General features: G+C 38.2%; 1 protein-coding gene across 40 annotated transcripts in view; it reads left to right on the top strand.

The window, feature by feature from the left end:
* myl4 (myosin, light chain 4, alkali; atrial, embryonic) overlaps positions 1-21,379 on the top strand; it is a 37,672-nt gene that overhangs the window by 15,090 nt on the left and 1,203 nt on the right. For 6 of the 40 annotated variants that reach the window (XM_066675292.1, XM_066675289.1, XM_066675288.1 and 3 more), the window contains 11 exons: positions 5,210-5,290; positions 6,011-6,171; positions 6,489-6,575; positions 8,411-8,548; positions 11,808-11,940; positions 16,658-16,776; positions 18,210-18,237; positions 20,263-20,412; positions 20,697-20,870; positions 21,055-21,132; positions 21,288-21,325. In XM_066675292.1, coding sequence (XP_066531389.1) covers positions 16,672-16,776; positions 18,210-18,237; positions 20,263-20,412; positions 20,697-20,870; positions 21,055-21,132; positions 21,288-21,316 — 564 coding nt within the window. In that variant the 5' untranslated portion in view covers positions 5,210-5,290; positions 6,011-6,171; positions 6,489-6,575; ... (1 more) ...; positions 11,808-11,940; positions 16,658-16,671 and the 3' untranslated portion in view covers positions 21,317-21,325. Of the gene's footprint in view, positions 1-5,209; positions 5,291-6,010; positions 6,172-6,488; positions 6,576-8,410; positions 8,564-11,807; positions 11,941-16,398; positions 16,566-16,657; positions 16,777-18,209; positions 18,238-20,262; positions 20,413-20,696; positions 20,871-21,054; positions 21,133-21,287; positions 21,326-21,379 lie in introns of those variants that run through there. The other 34 variants (XM_066675291.1, XM_066675290.1, XM_066675260.1 and 31 more) reach the window with 20 other exon arrangements.

Here is a 21,379-nt window from a genome sequence, read left to right as displayed (position 1 = left end):
TATCACTCTGACAGCTCAGTGGGAGCTATATCTCTCCTGTTTCAGAGATAGCAGCCAAATGAACACAAGGTCCAGACTAAGCCAAGTGCACTCAGGCCATAGAGACCAGCCACAAGCTCAGATTGCTTTACAGTCTCAGAGCAGGACCATCACCGTAGGACTTTATTTTCCAATGGCTAGAAGACTCAAATACCTCAGTCATACCATTGCATACACAAAATCATACTAACTAAACCGTATGCTCATAGGCACAAATCACACGTGCCTGGTTAGTCGTAAAAATACGTAAACGTTAATGTTTTGTACAATACTCTTTAACTTATCCTCTTAAGCATCTCTCTTACACAAATGGTTTGGAAAATTTGGACACAACTTACTGTAAACTAAATAAATTCACATTCTCCAAAGAAAAGTATATTGGGTATAATATAATATACAAATTATCCAGGTGTACAAGGTGTCCAGAATTTTGCTTATAGCTGTGTATTAATGCCTGTGATCTGTGGTCAGGCATCGTTAATATGTCTTTATGAAGTAATCCCATGCTATATATCCCTTTCCAATGGATACTGTAGGATGTGATGAAGGGCCCTGCATTAGATGTGTGGCTAGCTTGGACTGATGAACAAATTAATTCCTGAGGTGACAAACTTCAACACCCTCGGCACCCCACCATCTACCAACTACCTCTAGGACTGTAGAGACACCCAAGTGCCCCTCGCCATGTAAATGCCCTAGCAGCGACCTCTTCCAACCAAGCAAGTGCAAAACGTGATAACATGAGCACTAACTACAGAAAAAAAATTGGAAAAAAAATAAAAGGAAGGAGCCAGATAATGTAGTTAACACAAAGGCACTTGGGTCCCTCCATGACGTTCCTCTGACTATATCCAGAAAAAGAGCCTACAGAAACTGTGCTTCATTTATTCTGTTAAATGTCACAAATAGCCTACAGATGTACAGCCACTTGGGACAAGAGGAAAAAACACCCGCTCAACAAAGAGGTCCTTCTTATAGGCGTTCCAGTGATCAGCCGCCACGCTGAGCTAAAGCACAAGGCCAGTTCTCACTAAAGTCGGAAAGGGGTCAAAAAGGGCCTCACAGAGCATCGGTTCTGTATTTGCGAGTCAAAAGAGAGATCTTGCACAAGTTGTAGTGACTGAGTCTGAAAATGGCACTCAGTGAACCGAACAGATCTACTCTTAGACTGTGTGTTCTCTTTCTCTCTCACACTCTCTCGCACTTGACACTCTTCTACATTTTTTATCCCTGTCTTTAGACCATCAAATCTTGTATTCCAGTCAGGCAGGCAACATGCTAAGAGCCCAGAGTGGATAAGAGCCAATCACGGTACATAAAAGGAGTTCACACTGCTGACAGTCTCTAATACGAGCAAGAAGCTCCAACTTGATCTTAGAGTCTAATGAAGTCCCAAGGGTTGTGACAGCATGCACCCCTACTCAAACCCTTCACGTCCCTGGCCTGGCTGGGACCAAAGCAGGGCTGAATGTTGTGTATGGCCTGTTTTGATGGAGGACTGAGACTAGGGCTGGCTGGAGTTGCATTTTTCAAAAAAAGGCTCATGTATTAAATCTCAAAACTGTTCATGTTTATATAGCTAGATTGATTTTAATTGAAATGGTCCAGTTTTCAGAATTCCCTAATTTTATATGCAAATATTTATCTCTTTTTACAATGGCTGTACCAAAGCTGCAGAGTAGGTGTGCTGTAACTTTATTTCAGAAAAGAATAAGAAACATCTCATTGGATTTTTTGCTTGTTTGGAGATGTAATTTTACTTTAGGCAGTTTACCTGCTGTTATGAATTATTAGCCAAACACATATTTCTTTGCTAATTAATTGTTGTCCCTTAGGGGTTCATGTTATGGGGTATTTTATAAAACACAAAAATTAAATAAGGAAATTGCAATCAAGGTAATAAACAAATATTTCTTTGACCCAAAGATTATGAAATAAGCACGGGAAGATGTCTTTTAATGTCTTAACCTTTTGCGGAAAGCATGACAGTGTCTAAATGGGAAGTGAGGAACTAGTCTCAGTGGAGTTGATTGTAATTTCTTGTCTAGGATGCTTTATTTGGCTAAATATCACCACCGTAAGAATCATTCTGTAAAGCAATGCACCATAGGCAACTTAAAAAAATAAAAGATTTTTCCACTGCATTGACTCCCCACTTCCATACTAGTATCCACATATAGTTCCACTCCTGAAGATCAACAAAATTGTCTTTCCAAGTCTTAATCAACTGATTTAACTCAGATATAGCTTTAGTTTTGCAGAGTCTCCACTAAACTATAACTATGTTTACACTACCCAGCTCACAAAAGTATGTCTTTAGGATGTCCTTAAATTTGCAGCATTATTGTTATAGAGTGCCTGAAACCACCCAATGTAGATCTTAAGCGATGTTATAACCAGCACAGGACATTGATTACTTTTGTTGCATTGTGTCACATGAAAGATATTTCTGTAAAGATGTCCTGTTAACATGTTGTACATACTGTTATACAGTGCCGCTAAACAAAATCTGTGAATGTGAAGAAAATGTTGCTTGTACGCTAATTAACATTCAAGTTGGATAAAAAAATTGACCAAACCAAGGTATTAATATCAGTTTTATAAAAGACTGTTGGTCTGTTTACCTACATAGTACATGCATGGCGTTAGCTTTTGTCTTCTTTGAGTTTCCTACACTTTTCCAACACTTATTTCATCTATTTAAATGCCATTTTAGATTTTCTCTTTTTTTCAGCCATATTTGTTTTGGTGAAGATTGTAAACATGCAAAGCTAAGGTAAACTAAGACCTTTCTTAGTCAACTAAGCTAAGGTAAACTAAGACCTTTGGACTGTGGGAGGAAACCGGAGCACCCGGAGGAAACCCACACAGACACTGGAAGAACACACCATACTCCTCACAGACGGTCACCCGGAGCGCAACTCGAACCCACAACCTCCAGGTCCCTGGAGGTGTGTGACTGCGACTCTACCTGCTGCGCCACTGGTGTAGCCCTGTCATACACTTTGCAGTTTAACTGCTTTTTAATACAATAACCCAGAGCTGATATCCAGGAAAACAAGAAGTGATACTACAATGACACCTGCATATTCTACCTCCTGCATACGTTTGCTTTTTAGACTCTAAGAATTCCAGCTACATATGCACACCCCCTTACATCTATCTTTCTTAAGCACCCACTACGCTGACATGCACTCTCAGGCTAGAGTGAGTTCAGCATGCCTGTAAGTGTAGCCTTTGCAATCCATTGCTCCCTGGGGCTGGGAGATGAAGAGGGAGAATGCCTGTTCTAATGACCACATCAAAGGGAATTCCCCTGGCTGTGTGTGTGGGTGGGTGGATGTGTTTGTGTTTGGTAGTACATACAAATGACCTGAAGGGACATGAACGTAGGTGATCCTTTACCGCTGAGCGAGTCCGCATATTTCTGTAATGCTTTGTTTTAAGTTAATATGTTTGAGATACAAAATCCATAACATTTTAAAACTATAGCTGCATTCAGCCTAAAATGTTCACACATCATGAATGTCATGCTTTGCTATCTACATGGTCTCTGTAATCTACAATTTATCACAGGCTTTAGTAGCCACCCTACTACATTCACATCAGTATGACTAGGGCTGGAAAATAATACAATATCAATATATATCACAAAATTAAAAACTGTTTCAATAACAATGATATGATTTTTAAATACAGTTTTCAATATTTCTGTATACGTTATTAACAGCCTCGGTCGCTGACTGACGTTCTTTAAAGGTCTGCTTTATTGTTCATATCAATATCGGACTCGAAAGGAACTAAGAAATATATTGCGATATACATTTTGGCAGTTTCGTCCAGATGACAGTATTTATGGAACGTGGGGCCAAATTCTTCTAATGTACTGATTATCATTTTGTGCATTTGCCAATATACGTCATGTAACAGACAGTAAATGTAATGTAACGCTCAAAGTCAACCTATTGTTAGCAACAATTTAAACCTTTTTAAACATAGTTTGTTAGCTTTGCGAACTTGTTTACATTCACACATTTGTTAAGGATGTGTTTTCATGGATATACTTTGATGGACATGTTGAAGACATGCTTGAGAAACTCACTCATAGTTAGGAAATGCAGCACAAGGGTTGATTTTCACATAAACAGTTACATTTGGCTAAAAAAAAATCAGTCTAATGTGTTAACGAAGCCCCAGTGTCTATAAACGATTAAAAATAAAATTCTCCGTTAGGTATGCTAGGCTTCTCTCTCTCTCTCTCTCTCGCTCTCCAAATGGCAGAGGCATTTGGAGTTTTTAGACAATGGAGAGAACTCCAAATATATAATAGCATGAACCCAAAAAAGGATATTGCTCTATTCCTGCTCAAAAGTTGGGTTATATTGATGTATTTTTGCTGATTCAGGTTACTTAAGGTGGAAATGTCTCCAAACTTGGGGGACGTCGTATTGCATTGAAATTGAAATTGCTACAAAACTAAGCAACTCAAGTTACAAATGAGTTTAAACAGTCAATAAAAACCTACAGACAATTTCAAATTCAGCCACGTACAAACAAGAGTCGTTATGTTCTCTGAAATATACCGTTCCACCTTAAAAGACGTGGATCTTAGAACTGCGTTGACCCCACAGTTTTAGACGTCCCCTCTAAGGGAGCACCAGTGTGCTTTGCATCAGTGATGCTGTGTCATTTTTCAGTAATGAAACAATTCATCTATGATACAATTAAATTATTGTGATCCTCTGTATTGTTTTTACGTGCAACACCAGGGCTGTCACATTAAACTGTAAATCTACAGCCCTACATTCATGTTGTTAGTTGGAAACCCTTACCTACAGTTAAACAATTAAGAATTCATGAGCCCCAATGCATACTCAGATACCAGAAATAATCTCTAACCCTCACATGACCCATTGAGAAATATTCTTAACAGGTTTTTTTTTTTAGAATATTGGTTAATAATGACTTAAAGTAGCTACAAGAATTTTCGTATTACTTTTCATTCACCTTACTATTACTGTACTTGAGGTCTATGCCATTACCACTGCTTTCACCTTCTTTCATGCTGTGCATTGTGAAACTTTAAATTGTTATAACTTAGATAAATTAGATTCTCTCTCACTCTAACTCTCTCTCTCTCTCTCTCTCTCTCTGACACTGCAACCTCAAGATGTGGTCTTCAGGGATGAACTGATTTACACAACCTCACAACTCACATTACAACTCTCTGGCACTCTTCCACATCTACAAGGTCAGTATATGGTCTAGAAAAGAGGGAATTGCTCAGACGCACTTATTACGAGTCTTGTACTTCTGGCAAATGCTTCAGAAACTCAATATAATTAAAAATACGTAATGAATGTTTATTTTATAGTATAATAACTCTTAATACAGTTCTTAATTTGATACAGATTTAGAAGCAGCATATAGATTCTCATTTTATGTCAAGTGTATCAGTTAAATATAGCTCATTATGAAGCTTAGTGAGAGACATATCAGATAAGTTCTAGCTGACACATTAGGTTTTTCATATAAGTATCAGAACAGAACGTATGGTACGCTATCTCTAAGAACATATGGTATCATGCTATTGCAAAGAACTTCCCAAAATTCTTGTTCACTACAGATTTTCTGTAATAGTTAATAATTATAGTTAATAATCATTAGATTATAAACTAGATTAATTCTAGATTATAATAATTCTATTTTATATATATATAATAGAATTATTTTAATCTAGAATTAATCTAGATTAATTAATCTAAACAACAGGCAAAAAAAATAGCTTTTAAGATGGATCATTTATCTAATTGCAGTCTCATCACAATTCGAATGAAAGAGTCCCTTTTACCACGTATTAAACATTAAACCCAAATAGAACCCTCGTTCTCAGCAATGCTAGGTTTACAACAGGTGAATCCTTTCCCATGTGTGAATTCCTCTCCACGCTTATGTTACTGTGCATCTCTAGCTCTGATGAAGGCTAATTCTGCGACATGCCGGGCCACCAGGGCAATTCCTTCAGTTCTGCTCTCATCACAGATGGACACGTGTTATGTTATCCTGCAATCCAAGTTAAAATGCCCCACACCTGCTCCATTCTTGCTGCTTAAGAGAGCCTACAGCCACCAAGTGAGACTAGTCATTTATCTCTCAACTGAATGTGTGGCAAGGGACTGTACAGAATTTCATGCACTGTATTTAATTTCCAAAACACACTAATGATGTAAAATCATTCAGTCTTACAAGTTGGTGGCATTTTCTGCTTCTCACAATCCAAGTAATTCCAAACACATTCAGTTATGTTGAGGTCAGGGCCCTATGGCGGCAAGTCGAGTGATCTGAGAACAGCAACAGCTTCTGTGTTTGACTTACATATCTTTTAATTATCATGTAGTTATTTTGTAATAAATGTATTAAATAATGAGGGTTCCATGACTTTTGTGCAGTGAAGTACCCAAGGACACTTTTCAGTGGAATTGAAGTCAGGAAAAGCTCTAACAGAAGAAAAGCTTCACGTCTGTGTGAGTCAGATGGTAGGGATAAATGACATGCTTTGAACTGCTTTAGAGACCTTTAAAAAGTGGTCATATCCACACAGTTAATTTAGTTTCACGTTATGTTCATTTACAATAACATCATTAAGTAACACCATGTTGTGCTTCTCACAAAAGTGTAGTATTTATTACAGGATCCAAGTAACAGTGGTAACTAATTATTTCCTAATAATAAACCTTGATGAAATATTGAGTAGCTTTGACTGTTAAATTTAAACATAACAACAATATTATTGCCAGATTTTGTGGAATATAATTTAATATGAGCATTTTTTTATTAAATGCCTGAGTCAAAACTTACCTTAGCAAACATTTATCAACAAAATGGAGTAGTTACATGTTTTCAAGACATAATTTCATTTATTTTTCATGTTTTCTTAAATATTCTTAAATACATAGAAATATGACTATGTATAGTGTAATTATGATTTTTAATGTAATGACTATTTATAAAACATAATAACAAATTGATTCTAAATGTTTAGATAAAAAATGATTCCCATAGCTGACTACTACAAACAAAATGTTACAGTTCAAAATATGTTAAATTATTTTCTCATTGTTAAACCCTTTCTTTAAGAACATCCACAGAACAGTAAACAACGTCTCAATAAAAGTGACCTAAGAGCTTTTAAAATGATCATTACAAATCTCCAAAAGAAAGAATAACAAAAATCTATTATTATGGAAATGGGCTATCATTCCTTTGAAACAGACTGACAAACCAGGTGTAAAATTAGTCACTGAAGATGTAAGAAGACATCAAACATTGTCAAAGCCAAGGCAGATGGTAACGTGTTTGTCAGGGGACAATCATGCACTGATCTTGTCTTTTTAACTGTAAACACTACAACAAATTACTGCAAGTTCAGAGATCAGGATCAAGGGCTATCTCAAGTTCAAGCACACTTTCTCTTCTTATTCCCCAGGCTATATGCCTAACTCCTGATCCAAAAGCCCGAAGTCCAGAACCCCAAGCCCCAAGCCTCATGCTCCTGTAGCATAAGGACAACACACAATTTCACTAACTCTTTCTTTACCTTGTTCACTCAAGCAGAAATTTCCTCTGAGCTGTAGTTTAAACCCAAGGCTTAGTCTTCGTAGAGAACGTCTTCCCCAGTCTCGGAGGCAGCTGTTGCCTGAGCATGGGAGTCTCAGATGAAACCTGAGAGCTGCCTCAGGTACGGCCATGTCTCCGGCCAAACTGGAGACACGCTGCCAGACACTGCACACTCGCTGGGGGATTAAAGTGCTGTTATGAAAACTTAATCCACGACAGATTTCAGACACAGTAGCAACGTCCACACCAGATAACCTTCTGCAACACACACCTTACACAACACACACTATCCCAGGCTCTTAATGAACATTCACAAGTGAAGCCTGTGTTTACAGGGGTTACAGATGGCAAGGAACATGTCCTTGAGACTTAATATCTTGTTTGTTTGTTTTCTCTGGACAGGCCTAATATATTCCTTCTAGCTTCTCTTTGCAGCCAAATGCAAAAGGATGAACAGCTCTGGATAAATGTCATGTTTTGTTAGTTTTCTAAGTGAAAGCGACCAATCTTCAACAAGAGAATGCACTTAAATATCAAATTCTTAGTCAGTTCAGCTAATTAACAGTAATTATGCATTAAAATGCATGCAGACAGGTTCTTTTACACATTTATACATTTACAAAAGCAACAAAACAAGTTTTGATCAGGTTTGCACCAAACTTTTGCTTTTGCATTGCAAATTCCAAATCTAATAAATGTTATTCTTAATGTTTATTTTTTAAAAAACTGTTATAATTAAATATATTTTTTTTAGAAATGGTAACAGCAGGCAGAACGGTGGAGCAGCAGGTAGTGTCGCAGTCACACAGCTTCAGGGACCTGGAGGTTGTGGGTTCGCGTCCTGCTCCGGGTGACTGACTGTGAGGAGCTGGTGTGTTCTCCCTGTGTCTGGGTGGGTTTCCTCCAGGTGACTGTCTGTGAGGAGTGTGGTGTGTTCTCTCTGTGTCTGCGTGGGTTACCTCCGGGTGCTCCGGTTTCCTCCCACAGTACAAAACATGTTGGCAGGTGGATTGGCGACTTGAAAGTGTCCGTAGGTGTGAGTGTGTGAGTGAATGTGTGTGTGTCTGTGTTGCCCTGTGAAGGACTGGCGCCCCCTCCAGGGTGTATTCCCGCCTTGCGCCCAATGATTCCAGGTAGGCTCTGAACCCTCCTTGACCCTGAACTGGATAAGCGCTTACAGATAATGGATGGATGGATGGTAACAGCACAGTAAATAAATTATGCTGTGGTTTGCTTGCTTAGCTGTTAGGAGGCCACCTTTACTAATGCAATAGTGCCCTGACCAGGATTCGGGATGTGTGACGATTGGCAGCTAGGTAGGTTAACTCCTTTGCAATTGTTAAGTCAATCTTTAAAGGGATCGTACATTTGATCATTTTTTAATGAGCCACCACATTTGATCCTTTGCAACAAAATAATATGATGCCTGTCATGCACTGTGAAAGTATCTTCAGGTATAATTATGTTGTTTTTTTGTCCCGCACAAGTGCTAACTTCAGAATGAACGTTTTCTGCTGCTGCAATGTATTGACTGCTTATAGGAATGTTAGATCTCAGATTTCTATGTGTAGAGCCATTCTTCCTGTTTTTTGAGAAGATTGTTTTTAACAGTCCATTCAACTATTTCATTTAAAAACAACAAAAACAACATTGTAAATCCCTCCGGCCTGTCACTGTCCTACTTTGAGCTGAAGTTTCAACCTCAGCTGATCTAAGACTATGCCCCAAGCTAGTTCATAAACTTGACTATTTATTATCCTCAGATATTTTTGTTCGACTTGGTTGGGGGGAAGTCCAGCATGAAAGTAGATCTTCTAGATGAAAACTAAACGCTTAAATTGATGTGGCAGTCCAAGGCACGATATCCTATAAAATATTTATGAGTTTATGAAATGAATCATGAGATTTTTTCTAATACCCCAACTATACAAACACACACTACTTCTATGTTACACAACTGTAGTTTTCTTTTAAGGGAACATCTATGATTGTGAGGAAACACAGTTCTCTCTGGTTGTTTACATGCAGAAGCTCCACACCTTTTAAGGTGGAATGTGTGTTGAGGGGAGAATATGACTGTTGTTTCTATGTGTCTGAAGTTAAACGTGTCTGTAAGTTTTTATTCACTGTTTGAATAACCACAGAAACTCATTTGTAACTCGAGATGTTTCGGTAATGCATTTCGGTAAAGACTAGCATACCGGACCAAGACAGGACCAACTCATTTACAGACTCTGGGGCTTCATAATGACAGTAGATGGTTTAAATGCAGTAAGAAGCAATATATATTATCATATTATATTGCCCTATTACCAAGATACATCACCATAAATAGACCACAATGACAGGAATTAGCCACAAAACAAGATGGCCAGGATACATTTGTTGATCAGTACGTTACATGTTCAGAATTGGTGCTAAAAACAATGTGATTAAGATTTCCTATATGCATTTTTATTATAATATATATTATACACACTTTCACCTTTTTTTTAAGGGTAGAGATGTTTACAGTGACAGACTTCCTTACACTGTTACAGTTTGATAATATACTTTTGTGCCATGTATTCAAGTTCATGGATTCAGTACACATAGTCCACATACATATATGTCCATTCACATGCAGACACACACTGAGACAGGCGCACACACACAGACATTGTTGAAATAAAAAATGACATATTTCCTGCACTATGTAATGGCAAGAATGCAGAATTGTAATTTGATCATTACGTTTTGTACATCTCAAGGAAAACAGGATGTCAAATGAATAGAGCAGTGATTCAGCAGGGCTAATCTTTCAAGCACCCTTTTCATTCACTGAAAGCATTCTTACAAATGATTCTGGGGGAAAAAAAAGCTCAAGTTGGGTACTAGATTTGAATGGTTTTTATCAAGAGCTGTGCTTTTTAGGCGCTATGTTACACTTACAGTTTTTGTTCTCTCGTCTATAAATTAATTATATTAATGACAATGTAAAAATTGACAACTCATTAAAAGTTAGATATTATAATTAATTATAAAATAGTTTCCTGCTAGTTTTTCATTCCTAACAAGAGAACATTTTATTTTCTCCACATTAACTTTTAGCCACATAAATAAATAGTGAATTTACTTACTGGTAATTTAGTTCCTTTTCTATGTATCATTTACAGTACTGTTATAAAACAAGGTATGGTATATTTTATAACCAATTTACCATGTTTAAATGTGAGAAGGAAACTGAAAAAGCTAAATGCATTATGCTACCTTTTTGTACGAGATAGTAATGATTCATAGTTTAGGTCAGTGGTCATTCGTAGATTTATGTGTCACAGTAACTGTCACAGAATACCATTCCTGAAAGAACATAGTGATTCCACCTGTTTGAAACACCTGTCATTTTATCTTTTTCTTTATCTTATATTTATAGCAGAATAGCACCATCCACTGGCCACTTGTAGAACATTGTGGACAGAAATCTTTTTTGTTTTAAGAAAGAACTCTTATCAAAACACTGCAAACATGCCTCAGTTGGGAGTTGTACAGCAAACAATAGATGTTATGACGTCCACTGTCGTTTTTTCTGGAAACCAACAAATTTTTTGCTTTAGTGTAAAATGTGTACGTTTTGGTAACAGATCTACCGGTGAGTGACTAATATTTACTGTATGACTATTATTTACAGACTTGGTGCAGTAAAAGTGTTTATAACTGTACAGTCCCAGAAAAAAAGGTACCGTACAGGTATACCATTGTCACTAAAGGTACAAACAGTGTAGATGTAACTTTTAAAGGTACAACAGTGGTTTTAGAGTTCAGTTGTGTTCCCTAAGGGTACATTTCTATACCTTCTCCAGAAGGAGAGGTGAATATTTGTAAAATTGTATTATAGAAATGTGTAAAATAAAGTAACAGTCCTGGAGATGAAAGGTTGTGTATGAAATCAACACAACTTAAAAATCTACAATTATGATAGACTGCGATACAGGTGGGCGGCATGGTGTCGCTGTCACACAGCTCCAGGGGCCTGGAGGTTATGGTTTCGATTCCCGCTCCGGGTGACTGTCTGTGAGGTGTGTGGTGTGTTGTCCCTGTGTCTGCTTGGGTTTCCTCTGGGTGGTCTGTGAGGAGTGTGGTGTGTTCTCTCTGTGTCTGTGGGTTTCCTCCAGGTGACTGTCTGTGAGGAGTGTGGTGTGTTCTCCCCGTGTCTGTATGGGTTTCCTCCGGGTGACTGTCTGAGGAGTTGGTGTTTTCTCCCCGTGTCCGCATGGATTTCCTCCCACAGTCCAAAGACACACGTTGGTAAGTGGATTGGTGACTCAAAAATGTCCGTAGGTGTGAATGTGTGAGTGTGTGTTGCCCTGTGAAGGACTGGCGCCCCCTCCAGGGTGTATTCCCACCTTGTGCCCAATGATTCCAGGTAGGCTCTGGATCCACGATCCGCGACCCTGAACTGGTGAAGCGCTTACAGATAATGAATGAATGCGATACAGGTATGTTCTCTAACTAAACATATGGGATATGTACCATTGAGGCTACCACCACAGAGGGAGCAAAAGGTACCACCACAGTGTGGGGTCATGAAACTTCTACCAGTGATAAACAAACATGGCCTTTGTTCCCAAATGTGTAAAAACAAAATACACAAATAAATAAAAGGCACAGAATGTGAGCTTTTTCAAACTCTCTCTCTTTGCTTCTGTATGGTGTTGTAGACCCACATTCATCACTCCAGAAAGCCCCTTTGGATGAGTCCATGTCATTGACAGCACTTCAACACCAGCATATGTCACTGAATGAGTTTAGAATCAAATGTGATTCATCTACATCAGATATTTCTCAACGTGTCATTGATCTGTTTATTCAGGAATGCATATCAGTTGTTTCAGTACAGCTTTTCACCTGCTGATGTGCCAGAAGTAGATGTTTTATATTGTATTTAAGGTTTTGAACATTAGGTTTTCATTTTTGGCATGCTGCACGCACACATTTGTAAATGAGTCAAGAAAGATCCATAGTTTTGGAACTGGGAAAGCTTGTGTGTGTAGAAAATGTAAGCATTTTAGAAACATGTTAATTTACTGCATATTTTGTGACAACAACAGGAATTGTGTTAATGGTAGAGTTCACAACGGATGGATGTTATGTTAATTGTGTTTAGAGTTTTGAAAATGTTACTACAGACTGGACAACGTGATGTACAATGTATTTATATTGTAATTGCAGAAAGTATTCCCAGTCAGTTTCTTCCACTCTAATTATTTGCCCCAGTTTTGTGTCCTGTTCCTATTGGTCCATTCTGTTATCCTATTCACCTATGTTATGTGTGTAACCTCATCCAGGGATTGCCCTCATATATTTCTTCTTTAGTGTTCCACAGTTTATACATGTCTTAGACTGCACATTACCAAAGTGAATGTGATTGGCACATTCTAGAAAAATTAAAGAAGTGCCATAAATTTCATCAGTTTTATGCTTGTATCATTGTTTAAAAATGAAAACAAATATATATATATATATTGTGTGTGCATTTAACCTCACTTTGTAGATTTAGGCCTATTTCCTCTCATTATTTTTATTGTTAAGTCCAGGTTTTACAGGCACTGTACATCAAGCTAGAAGTGAATTCTGCCCTCTTCTGGTTGTTATAACTCCTAGTGGACCTTTACTGTGCAACAATTTGAACAGCCCAGTCTTGCTATAGTGAGGTGGGTCTACAGACATTTTAAATTGACTTGGGTGGGCACAGTGGCACAGCAGGTACTGTTACAGCCACACACTTCCAGGGTCTCAGATTCAATGTTAGATTATTGAGTTGGCTCTTGTCTTTTGAGGTGTTTAGATGATTTCCCCATGTCTATAAGGGTTCCTTCTGGATACCCTCTGGTTTCCAGAATGTGGTTGGGTGTATTGGCTCATTGAAATTGTCCACAGATGGTGAGAGTGTGATGCCCTGTGATGGATTGGTACTCTGTCAAGAGTGTGTTCCTGGCTTGAAACCAGTGATTCCATATAGACTGTGGATACTACATTTTACAGTATGAACTGTTTACAGAAGTTGAGTGAGTGAATGAGAAATCCACTTCCATAGGTGGACGTTCTGTGTGTATTTGGCTGGACGGTTACACACAAATAAAATGTTACACATACGTTACGTGGATTTGACTGTGGTTTCGAATGAATCAATAACTCAACGGTCAAAGACAGCAAACCACAGAATACTTACCTGATGTTCTTGACCGATCCAGCAGTATACAGTCCATATTGAGGTTTTACTATGTGCTAACCTCAACAACTGGACTGTAGGAAACCTCACTCCAAAACACAGTTAAAATCCTTTCAGGCAATACAGCTTTACCAAAATTGTTTTGGATACTACCTCATGGCACATGAACAGGGACTACACATAAACCTTCCATACTTTAAAAAAATAAAATAAAAAGAAATAAAAGATGCCTGACTCAACAACTCACCATATAAATGCATATAGATTGAGATTTCTTTCTCATCATTCAAAACATTTTCTATTACCTCTATTTCTATTTTTTCTATTAACAGGCACTAACAGAAAACTGAAGGTAACATTTTACAAAAAAAAAGTTTAAAAGTCAATGCTAAATTTAACATTATTCATGCTTTGTCTTTTCACAAAGCCCAGTTACCTTGCCAATAAAGAGACTTCATACATTACATCAGCCCATACTTTTGAGGGAGGCCTTCATATTTGTTTAGCAGGTTATCAGTGGGTAATATAAAGGAGCAATAATTCGTCTGCAATTCCCCATGGGAATAATGTAAACCTCAATCTGATCATATCAAGCACAATTCATTATAACATTCTTGTTTACCCCTTCATCTAAATTTGCCACTAAAGTATATTTATATTTTTAAAATAGTATGGCTTTAAATTTATTTAATTCACTGTGTAGGTTTTTCCCATTTGAATATGACTTATTATATCAACTTAAAATGAAATTAACAACAGTAATTATGTTGAGGTAATGTATCTCACTCACTCAATTGTAATGTTACAATTAAGTTTGACTATGCATTCATTTCCTCTCAGTTACCTTTTAAATGTGAAACGTTATTATAAATTCAGGACAGTGCACACACTCCATACACACTAGAAACAGCTGATATATATCACATAGTTTACAGTGTCCATGTGGATTTAGAAACTTGAGTCCAGCACGCCTGTTCTGTATTTTTCTGCCCAGCATCCTTCAGGGAGAACCAGAGGACGCTAGAGCTGGTGTAGCAAAGGGAGGATCTTGTGTCATAACAAACATTTGCTATTCATTGCTCCATCTGACCACATGGCAAGAAACCATTTTAGTCCCAGAGCTGATTCTTACACAGGGTGTTAGATTTACACCAGGAGTGAAGTACAAATGAAAGCTTGAAAAAGAATTTGCTCTAAAGCTGAGAAGATCCTGGATTAATCTTAAGCATTATACTGGATACAGCTTTGTCAGATTCTTCTGAACCTTTTGGGTAACTGATAATTTGCTTCTAAGTATTTTCCAGCTGCACCCCATATCATTTTAATCTAAACACCTGCTACTGAATGATCTTATGAATGGTCCCAAGTGGGCAAACAAGGTCAGGAAAAAGTTTTTCAAGCCCCAGATCAAATATTCAAATATTCCTAAAGAAAATTCAAAGTGCAGAAAGTACAGTGGGTCTGATGATATATATATAGCTGTAAAAATCTGTAACTGAGGGGAAAAAAGACAAAAATGTCAATTTGCGAATCAAACAAAGAAGCTGCTGGTATTTTCAGAAAAATGGACTAGGTACTAGAGAGACTCAACCTGACCTCAACATCACTGAATGTATTTGTGGCACTCATGATAAGAAGCAATAAATGCAACCAATATCTAAGACATTATATAACTTTGGAGGTGTATAATGTAGTCCCTTCTGAGGTTTCTATAAGAGACAGTGACTGTGAAATGACTATCACAGAGTGGGAATGAAACAGAGGGGGTTCTGTTAAATGGCAGGGCTCTTGTTAAACTGTTTTACTGGATGACTGCCACAGATATTTATCTGACAGCTTCCAGAAGGTTAAGTAAGCAAAAGCAGTTAACAGCTGCATCTTGCAAAAAAAAACCTAAGCTTGAATTATGCTTATCCTTCACTGATACTAGGACACAAGGAAATGTCTTGTCCTGAATGCTGCATGTCTGAATTTCAAACTTCCGTGTCCAGATCCAATCTAACTTCTTAACTGCATCTAGATTTAAAAGCAAACAATTAAATATTCTGGATAACTTTTGACTGTCTTTACTGGAACAGTGTCTTCTTCTACACCAGACACAGTTCAAGATCTCCAGAGCTTCTCTTTAACCTTCATATGAAGTTGTCTTTAAATGCCACTGCATAAGAATAAGTTGTACATGGCAACATCTTACTGTAGAGCACAAAAATCCTTCGTCGTCTATGGAGATAATCTAGGATTCCTCAGTGGTCCATCCATCATTCTTTCTTCCATGATTCCGTCAGTTTGAAACCCTCCGAGTAAAGAATGGACACAAGGATCACGTTCCTCTTAGACCATACTTCTTAAAAAAGAAATACCAGATGTAATTGTCGTGAAATGTACATCCTTCCTGCATACATAAGGAACCAGCTCTACAGATGTAAGCCCTAGTACTGTTGTATTGTAGTAGTAGTGATCCTCACCCTGTCCCACCAATGCTGCCACAAAGTAACCTTAATAACACTGCCATTAACCCGTTGTCATCATCATAGTGAGAACAATATGTGGACATGCTAATAGCCTCCTCTGAGAGGGTTTGAATGATCTGCCTTGTGGAGCCCTGTCACTCAGCGCCTCAGCCTTTGGACCTTATATGGGGCATGATGGCTTCTCACATGGGTTGGTCCATCCCTTCTGATTCAGCCAGAGGGAGATGGAGGTGGGTATAAAACCTATATGATGAACCTTAGCTCTGACCTTTCTTAACTGTGCCTTGTTTCATAACCTCTCTTTTTGTCTCCCTTGTCCTAGCCAGTCTCTAAATCATGGCACCCAAGAAAGCAGAGCCCAAGAAGGAAGTGACAAAGCCAGGTCCCGTTCCAGAACCAGAGAAGCCCAAGGAGCCAGAGTTTGACGGAAAGAGTATCGCAGTACGTACTTGAGGTCTTTCTGTGTTACTGGTGTGTCTTCAATAACCCCTCACCTGCTTGTCTTACTGACAATGAAGTTTTTACACAGGCAGTAGGGAACAGCTTTGTTATTATTAACCTTTTTATTGGCGACTCATTAGGAGTTAGATAATGGAGATGTATTGAAATGGATAGTAGTTTCAGGCTTGTCCGTGTTATTCAGATTTGCTTTTTGGATTTTCATGCAAGCTTAATGGGTTGTGTGGAAAAGAGGCTGTGTTTTATTAGTTCCTAAAAACTAATTATTGCTCAGCATAAGCAAACAAAAGCATAAATTGTATAGAGTATTACAAATAAAGCCTCTAAATTCTATTAGCTAATTTTTTCTTTTCTTCTCTTAGTAAGCTCTCCTTGACAGCTATACATCATTTCAGACTTATAGTGTTGTCCCTCACAGTGGATGTACGAAAAGAAACACTTGTAGGAATTTCAGATCTAAAGGTGGAGAGGAGCTGTATTATTCCTGTAATATCTCCTGAAAATGTGGAGTTTTTGGCTGATTTTTCTGGAATTTAATTAAATGAAAGACGGTCTCTGATTTTTCCACACTGCTGTAGCTAAAAGAAGTTGAATGAATATACTCTAACCATTTTTGCCTCACAATGTAGTTTCAGTTGTGCCGTGTTCTTATTAAAAATGTGTCTGCATCAAGAATCCTACAACATCCTTTCTCTACAGATATAGTTTCATCATTTACTATTAGTTTGCATATTACTTGTGTTTTCACAATGACAAATAGGAGCTGACTTCTCCATTGTCATAGGTACAGCAGCCTAAATTAGCTCAACCCCTTACACGTAAGATGGAAGCATACAGTAGATGTATGCATGACTAATGTGTTTTTATGCTTAGCATTCATTCAGAATGTCCATGAATCATTCAGCATGTCCACAATTCTCATTGTGGCAGTCCACCTGTCTTTCCATTTGTCGTTTGTTGTCTCCAGGAGGGTCTACGTAAAAGCTCCCCTGTTGAAGCTTAGTGTGTCTCTGATCCAGGCTTACCCCTCATCTTTTACACCGGGGACAGTGTGGGAGGATGGGGTTTCACAGAGACTCCCCTGGTTCTAGAGCAGGCGTCCGTTATTCTTAGATACTTTAATGGGTCTGGGAGAATGGCAGCATATGACCTTGTTGGAATGACCTCAAATAGCTTGCATCTCCTCCTGGGTACTGCTAGCATCTGCAGCCTTGTTGAGTGGAGAGTAGACAGTTGGGAAATTAACTCAGAATGGGTGGAAGTCTGGTGTTTCCTTTGGTTTTGGGCATGATCAGAGTTGACTAGGCTATGCTGAGAAATGATTTATTGATTTACAGTCAGGCTAATTTTCTTCTTTTAATGGCGAACAATGTGTGGTGCAACAATGTTTGACATTCTATGTCGTTTATTCCCAGATTGAGTTTACCGCTGATCAGATTGAAGGTATGAATTCATACAGCATTCTTTCAAACATGTTGCTGTTTCATTTTCTACTCTGTTACATTTGTTCATTTTACAAATTAAAAATAAGAAGACACACTTTTCATTTAGTATAGAAAACATAATGGTGGTTCGTATCACCACAACTATAAATTATGCAGGTGATTTAGGGCCAATTTAGTCAAAAATGTTTCAGGATTAATTCAGAACATTTCATCCTCACCAAATACTCAATGTCTCGATATTCTCCAAATATTCTGACTACTTTCCTTAAAGGCTAAGCACCACTTAATGGACCTCCATGAATATTTCACATTATTTTAGTTACTGACAATTTTATTAAATTGACGGAAAAACCCGAGCTCGCTACGGAAATTCTTGAACGCAACCGTGACGTCACTGGTGGACAACAGCTGAACAACGCCGCGGTAAAACACCGTTATGACTGACTGTTATGACAGTATCTAGCTAAATAACCCACATTATTCATGACAATAGCCTAGCAATAAGCTAAACTCAAATGTAGAGGTACCGTTATTCTTGTAAATGTGATCGAAGTCGAACTCGTATTCATCCGACACTATAGACCTCCGTAATGCAGCTACGTAGCCGAGTATAATCTGAGCCACCGCGTTTAGCAAGTCGAGCTAACGTTAACTAAAACAGCAACTAAAACAGGCGAAGTAAGTGTACTTACCCTGTTTACCTCCATGTTACAGAGGCTCTTGAACACCTTTCGTTGGTGTCCTTACATGCCCATATTGTTGGAAAAGCGCCAGTGAAATGAGCTACAGATTATGGAGTGAGCGGATGGTCCTTTCCAAAGTGCCCGTTTAAAGTTGACAAATTTAGTCCATTACCTGGATATTTTGGGATCTTTGGGCCATTTGTGCACCGATGTCCGACTGTACATTGAATGATTGCAGCCAAAAACAACACACCTTTTCGTCATTTTGCATTAAATTAAGTGCAACTTCTAGAGCTGTTGTCCACCATCTACGTCACAGGCAAGAAGCCTATTAGAGTTTCCAAACACCGTTGGGGGGGGGGACCAACGATCTTTTAAACCTTATTCCTTGAATTAGTAAGAAATAACATGTTTTCTGACTATCAATAAACACAAGTTAGGAACTCAAATTCCACTGTATTTATTTGTTTGACACTTTCATATCGCTGGTGCTTAGCCTTTAAAATATTTTGATTTTATTCTTGTAAATGTCGAAATTTCTCTTGAATTATTCAGTGAAATATGGCCCTGAAATGTGTTGTAGTTAATAAACTTGTGTCAGTAAATTTCTCTACACAGCACCTTTTCAACACAAACCACTCGTTTTAGATGTTAGCATCTAACATTCTGCAGCAACTGAACAAAATAAATACTCTTTTTAAAATGTTTTTAAAAAGATCTTTCTCAAAATTTTGAGATGTGAAATTAACAATGTTCACAGTTCTGAAGGAAGCATAACTGTTGTTTAGAAATGTACAAAAACGACCTGAATATCCGGGCGGCACGGTGGCGCAGCAGGTAGTGTCGCAGCTCCAGGGACCTGGAGGTTGTGGGTTCGATTCCCGCTCCGGGTGACTGTCTGTGAGGAGTTGGTGTGTTCTCCCTGTGTCTCCTCCGGGTGCTCCGGTTTCCTCCCACAGTCCAAAAACACACGTTGCAGGTGGATTGGCGACTCGAAAGTGTCCGTAGGTGTGAGTGTGTGAGTGAATGTGTGTGTGTCTGTGTTGCCCTGTGAATACACCCTCCAGTATTCCTGTATTCCCGCCTCTGTGTTGCCCTGTGAATACACCCTCCAGTATTCCTGTATTCCCGCCTTGCGCCCGATGATTCGAGGTAGGCTCTGGACCCCCCGCGACCCTAAATTGGATAAGCGGTTACAGATAATGGATGGATGGTTGGATGGACCTGAATATCCAGCATCTAACATCAGAGTATCAGTTTCTTGTTTAGGAGATTTATGAACAACATATTTGCTGCCAAGGTTTAAATGGTTTAGCTGATCATCTTTTCTGTCCAAACAGAGTTTAAGGAGGCCTTCATGCTTTTTGATAGAACAGCCAGTGGTGAAATGAAGATTTCCTATGCCCAATGTGGTGACGTCATGAGGGCATTGGGTCAGAACCCCACCAATGCAGAGGTCATGAGGGTGCTAGGCAAACCCAAACCTGAAGGTCAGGATTCTAAACAACAACAACAACAAAAAAACTAACATGTTTTGGAGTGGGTTTCAGGAATGAAATTATGCATTTGTTTATATTACAGAACATTGTAATTATGTTTCTGTACTTCTGTCAGTTAAATTCATTTCAGGAGAATTTAAATATCCAGATTCTCCTTTTTTAAGTATTACAGTTTACAAAAAATAATAAATAAAAACTCCCAAATGTGTTTATACTGATTATAAAATGTATACAAGGTCTCTGGGATGTGTTTACAAGTATTGTTCTGGCTTTAGAACTGAGCACTAAACTAATGGACTTTGAGACGTTCCTGCCCATGTTCCAGCATATTTCAAAGTCAAAGGACAGGGGCACGTTTGAAGATTTTGTGGAAGGGTTGCGAGTCTTTGACAAAGAAGGAAATGGGACTGTAATGGGAGCAGAGCTTCGTCATGTTCTTCAAACATTGGGTAAATATAAATACACACCTTATTGCCACACATTGATATCAGTACATTCAATGTAATAAAATTCATTGTAGTGAAATTTGAAAGTAAGACTTTTGGAAATTGAAGGTGTAGTTTGTTTGAATTCAGTGCTCGTCTGTGAGATTGAATTCACTAAAGCGGGGATATAAATCTGCTGTTCCTGTAGGAGAAAAAATGACAGAAAATGAGGTGGAGCAAATAATGGCAGGACAAGAGGATGGCAGTGGATGCATCAACTATGAAGGTAATATTAGATTTTGGCATCCCATAAAAAATCGTTCTCAGTAAACCATTACATACTTAAAGGGAGATTCTGGCCTAAAACTAGATTTGAACAGATTATTTGTCAGTAGCACAACAATTGCAATTTGGGAACCATTGTTTTCTTCTTTCTGACAGCTTTCGTCAAGCACATCATGTCTGGATGAATGTCAGAGGTGAGTCACAGTGGACAGTTGTTTGCTTTTTTATGTAAGAGCCAAGTATATATC

The sequence above is a fragment of the Hoplias malabaricus genome, chromosome 6 (genome assembly GCF_029633855.1).
Source record: "Hoplias malabaricus isolate fHopMal1 chromosome 6, fHopMal1.hap1, whole genome shotgun sequence".
Classification (NCBI taxonomy): Eukaryota; Metazoa; Chordata; class Actinopteri; order Characiformes; family Erythrinidae; genus Hoplias; species Hoplias malabaricus.
Note: the sequence above shows the minus strand (reverse complement) of the source record. Positions and strands in the feature narration are given on the sequence as shown.